This window comes from Lepisma saccharinum, chromosome 8 (genome assembly GCF_977018435.1).
Source record: "Lepisma saccharinum chromosome 8, izLepSacc3.1, whole genome shotgun sequence".
Classification (NCBI taxonomy): Eukaryota; Metazoa; Arthropoda; class Insecta; order Zygentoma; family Lepismatidae; genus Lepisma; species Lepisma saccharinum.
The window spans coordinates 41,436,392-41,442,169 of record NC_139236.1 but is presented as its reverse complement, the minus strand read 5'-3'; the positions used below and the strand labels follow the sequence as shown (position 1 = coordinate 41,442,169).

Here is a 5,778-nt window from a genome sequence, read left to right as displayed (position 1 = left end):
TTCTCTACACGTTATCTACGCGTAGATTACATTGGGTTATAGTTTACGTAGACTACGTAGACATTAAAATTAATTTTCAAGGCTTTCATAAAAGGAAAATGACATTTTCAACTATAGTGGTTCCTAACAAACTGAATATAATCCTATTTACAACAAAATTTCAAATTTCTCTTCTCTTCTATCATCTACTATGGAAGAAGATAAATAGTATGTAAAAAAACAACAGATGGCAGTCGTGAGGCCAAATTAGTCTTTTTCCCATAAAACACTACAATATTTCTTGTTAGGTTTCTTTCCTAGGTGAAAAATTGTTCGAATTTGGAAGGAATCGTATGAGAAAGTTCTTCTTACACATCAGCAACTGATACGCAGTATAATTTTGTTTTACTTCCGTAGCGCCCTTTGCTAAGTTATCATGTTGTTTTCATAGGTTACGTCATCTACGTGTATAAAATAGTCTGCGTGTAGAATGTAGACTATCGTTCTTTATGCGTAAACCCACATCACGGCACCGTAGATATATATATATATATATATATATATTTATATAGAAATATTTTTCTGGTAAACGGCCCTGTAAAATATTTGAACAGTTTGATTAAAGCAAATAAAAAAATATGTGTAAATGTACATTTTTCTGTTTCTGGTACTGTACCTATTACGGAAATGTTTGTTGAGATGTTAATGAAACTACAATAATTACAGTAACCTTTCTTCCAGTGAAAATAAAACATTCTGGATGTACTATATAATTGTAACTTAAAATATTTTTTATAGTCTTTGTAGTTGAAATTTGGCAATATTTTAATGATAGTTTGCAAGATATCAGCTGCCATGTATATTTACAGTTTAATGATAATGACACTATTTGTATAATTTGCTACTTTAACCCATAAAATTAAAATTTTAAATCAAGAGAAATTTAAGTGTGTTTACAGTTTACATATTCCACTTCCTTTCGTATGAGCTTCATTCCATCAGTTCATATATTTTGCAGTGGCGTAGCATGGACATTTCGGGTGGGAACGCCAAGTCCGAAGGAAGGGTCGGCCCTTTCTTGCTTAATAATTTACTTATGGTATTAGTCGCCACAGGCATTATTTGCCTGAAGTAAGCTGGGTTTTCAATAAAACATCATCATTGCATGTTTTAGCTAGAAAATTAGATGCCTCACTATGCCACAGATGTTTTGAACTCTGGTGTTCTATACCTTTTTTTATATCTTTCTGCATGACGCAAGTCATTAAAAACCTACCTGAATCACAAGCGCCTCTGCACAACAGTAGACGTCATTGTTGTGGGCGATCCAACTACTGATTGATTTGGTTTATTTTACTTCGCTTTTCTACCACTTTTGGTTAATTGCGAATATGAATATGAGTGATTATATTGTTGAAGGGACACTGACAAAGAACACCCGTGCTAACGCCGGGATTCGAACCAGGGACCTCTGTCGTCTTGGCGCACTGTAAAAAGCAGAGTGGATGATCCAAACATCGTACACTCTACTGACGTAACAGTGCCGATTAGTAATTCAGACATGCTAAACATTTCCATTCACACAATATTAAGTAGTTAGATAATAACGAAAAAATACAATAAAAAAATAATAGTTTTGCGGGTTAAGTGGTAGAGCAGCCACAGGCTGAATTTCTATCACGAGGACTTCACCAACTTATTTGACAAAAACTGTGTTGATCTTTTAGTTTCTAATACACATCGCTGTTCGTGCGATAAATTATACAATGCAGTGGCCATTAAGAAGCAGTATATTTGAGATTGGTAAAGTTACGTCAGTCAATATTGCGTATTGTAGCATCACACAGCACGAGTTGCATGAGCGCGAAGAGCGAAGAACTGGGTAAGAATTCTGCCGCTGTCGTCTGCTTCAGAAGGCAGGAAGGGTCACATGAACCAATCACGGTAGACCTCTCGTACGCCAGCGTAAGAGAGCCCATTTACGCGCGTGCTGTAGAAATGGAAGCTTTCCCTCCATAAAGGCAGCAAGGAATATAGGAGTCCTGTACGCCGAACCTGCTCGGTGTCCAGCCGGGAAAGGCATTGAAAAGAGATGCTGGAACGAGTGTTGAGAGTGGAGCGTTGCAAGCGGATCGCGAAAAATAGCCATTATAATGCCATGAAGGTCAAACATATATGAAATTAGTCACGTTTTACTTTATAATCACAGCATTTTTAATTTAAGCATTTTTGAAATTTTAAATCTGGGAACGCCGGGCGTACGGGCGTACTATAACGCTACGCCACTGATATTTTGTTTCTTTCTTAGAGCCCAAAACACCACTAAATGATTACAAGAATAATGAACTTTCACTAAAAGTGATTCTGATATCTACAAAATCTTTATGTACATTATTCTATAAATTTCTTTTTCATAAATTATCATCCAGATTAAACATCCATGGCAAATTTCTCTCTTTACTCCAGGACTCCCTCCATGAGCGTGAACAACGTGTTGTTCTTTCAGGTACCTCTTCTAACTTTCTTCCCGTTTTGTTTGGAGTTCCTCAGGAGAGTGTCTTAGGGCCGCCCCTATTCCTTCTGTACATGGATGACCTCCCGGAAAAACTTTCCTCCCTCCCTATGCGGATGAATGTAAACTCTTTAAGGAGATCTCATCGCATCATGACATGATGATTCTTCAAAATGCTCTCACATAACTTGTTAAGTGGTGTCGTCAGTGGAATTTAGAACTAAACCCTTAGAAATGCTCTTTCCTTACTTATTCCCTAAAAAAGAACAAAGTAGTGTCTACTTATTCTATTGAAAACAATCCAATCCTAAACGTTTCCACCCAAAAGGACATAGGTATTATCATGGATGAAAAACTCACTTTTAATTATCATATTATAGCTACCACTAAAAAAGCCATGCGCCTTCTCGGTCTTCTATACAGATTTAGCGAAATTCAAAACCCATCATCTCTTGCTTTATTCTTTAAATCTTTCATCTCGCCCATCCTTGAATACTGTTCCCCAATTTGGGCAATGGCCTCAAAAACCAATCTCACCAGAATAGATTCTGTTCTCAGTTTCTTTCTTGCAATTGTTCGCCATAGAAAACCTTCCTTCCGACATGTATCCAAATGAGACACCATGGCAGCTCTGAATATTCACACTTCATCCTTTCGTCGTGATCTAGATGACATGAAATTTTTATACAAGATAATAAATGGCAAAATCAGAACAGATATCCTAATCAGTAAATTCACACTTAGGGTACCCCAAAAGCAAACGCGCAACCTGCAACTCTTCCACAACCCAACCACTAGGCTATCCCTTCCACAACGCTTATTGTTTTACAGGCTCCCAGAAATCTACAACAAACTTCCCCTGAATGTATTTTCCTTCCAGAACGTAATGTTTGTATATTACTGACCAAGAACATGTAAATCTATCCCATCTTGTTATTGTTTTTATCTTTTGTTATTTTTTGTTTCTACTTTATGTTGTTTCAGTGTAAAATGGCCAAATAACACTGTATCTAAAACTCTGAGTAAATAAATAAATAAATAAATATTTTTCTTAAAGTTATTTAAATCAATCCACCTGGGTAGTAAGTACTGAAGGTTATTCTTGTGCTATCTCTACTTAAAATATAATTTAACAATAAAAACACAAATCTACCCTGATATCTGGAAGGAAACACGGGTAGTTCACGGTGAAGATAAAAAAATAGTTAATTACAGACTCGTAACAATTCTTTGTGCACCGGCGAAAGTATTCGATTTGATTTGTATTATTTATTGCTGCCACTTTTGGGTAATCGGTACGAACGAAACTATTCGAGTCCATCCTATACAATCACATATTTATTCATGTTAAATGTTTCTTAAGTCACAGTAAACATTTTTTTTACATCTAGGTCGACACAAACAAATGTGATAAATGTTGTTCAGGACATACGTGATGCGTTCTGCAAGAGATTTACGGTACATATAATCTATGTGGATTTGACGGTAGACATAGATTTGATTGTCTGGTAGGCTTCGTTAATTGCAGAAGAACTCTGGAAGAAATTAAATAATGAGAATAGTAACATACAGGGTCTGTATTTTAAGTAATGAGAATTTTTTTTTCTGGCGCGACTAGCTGTTAGAGCGCACTGGGACCGGTTAGAGTCTGTAGTTGGGGGTGTGACCTTGAAAGCGCTCCAAGCGGCAGTTGCCTGCTGGAATCCGTTGAGGCATGATAACGCTTGGCGTGGACGTCTGCAAAGTAATGTGTGCAAGAGCAAAATGCAGCAAAGCATGGAACAGCGGTACGCGATCAAATTTTGTGTGCGCCTTGGAAAATCTGTTGCAGCAACGCTGGAAATGATTCGACAAGCATTCGGCAGTGACAGTTTATCACAAGCGCAAGTGTTTCGGTGGCACAAAATGTTCAAAGAAGGCCGGGAGAGCGTGGAGGACAAACCCCGTGCAGGGCGCCCGTCAACTTCAAGAACCAGAGACAACGAACGTGTGCGAGATTTGCCGAACGCGGACAGGCGTGTCAGTGTGCGGTGTATCACGGATACGCTAGGACTCGATAAAAGGGTTGTTCACAAAATCATCACCGAGGATCTTGGGATGAGAAAAATTTGCACCAAGCTCGTCCCTAAAGTTTTGACGAACGAGCAATTGCACAACCGCGCGATCGTGTCGCAAGATCTTTTGGAACGCATTGAAGACGTGATCCATCATGACAATGTGCCATGTCACACGTGCTTCGTGGTTAGAGAGTTCCTGACGAAATCTGGCATAACGATTCCTCAGCCTCCCTACAGCTCCGACCTTGCCCCTGCAGATTTTTTCCTCTTTCCCAGAGTGAAAACAACCCTCAAAGGACACCACCACGGAACCCTGGATGCGGTCAAAGCGGTTTGCACGCGTGCACTGAAGGATGTTCCAGTTGCTGACTTTCAAGGAGCGTACGACGCGTGGAAAACTCGCCTGCAGAAGTGTGTTGATGCTCAAGGGGCATACTTTGAAGACTACTAAAGGTTTGTAGCGATATCTGTAATAAATTTTGTTTTCTGGATTTATTCTCATTACTTAAAATACAGACCCTGTAGACCCACTATGCAATTTCCTTTTTCACAAGTGGGGTTAAGCTACATTCTTTAAAATTTCAGATTTACAAGAACCTTTGTAAAACAGTAATGATTTTGAGTTCCCTGATGATATTTGGGATCTATAATTAAAATTTGATAAAAATCTTAATTTAAAATAATAGTAATAGAATAGTAACAAAAACAGACTGCTCATTTCACAGTTAAGTTGCTAAGTCACAGCAATGTAACGTTGACAAGAGCCACTGCATAACTGCTTCTTTTTTGTTAAACTGTATCTTTAATTAAACTAAAAACAAATGTCTGATGAAGGAAAACTACGGGAGAAATAATTCTACAATGCAAGCAATGCGTACATAAAAGAAAAAAGGATACAGTATTATCAACTCCAAATGAAAACATCGTGACTTTGTTTCTTTCTCTATTTCAGCTTCGACGATGTTCCCGATCGGATTTGGACCATATCGGGGTAAGTATAGTTTTATTCGTTTTGCATTATGATGATTCAAACTTTCCCTTGTATTATAAACCTTCAAATAAATTATAAACCATGTTTTCTTTATCGCGTAACCATGTCCCAATGGCAAGGCTTACAATATCTCACTAAATAGATTACATTATTCTTTGATAGGACTTTGTGTATACTAGGTTTTAACTTTCTATAACTAACAGTTTCTAATTATTCAGTATGTATTAGATATGTTTCTA

The 5,778-nt window shown here is 37.6% G+C and overlaps 1 protein-coding gene across 1 annotated transcript; it reads left to right on the top strand.

Annotated features, from left to right (window-relative positions):
* Positions 1–4,255: 4,255 nt before the first annotated feature.
* Positions 4,256–4,999, top strand: LOC145991737 (protein GVQW3-like). The gene has a single exon (XM_083127791.1). It carries the CDS (start codon positions 4,256–4,258, stop codon positions 4,997–4,999), a length of 744 nt encoding a protein of 247 aa, XP_082983917.1.
* The last annotated feature ends 779 nt before the right edge of the window (positions 5,000–5,778 follow it).

Excerpts from the sequence above, each read along its gene's own strand:
- LOC145991737 (XM_083127791.1), top strand. The coding sequence starts at position 4,256 with ATGCAGCAAAGCATGGAACAGCGGTACGCGATCAAATTTTGTGTGCGC.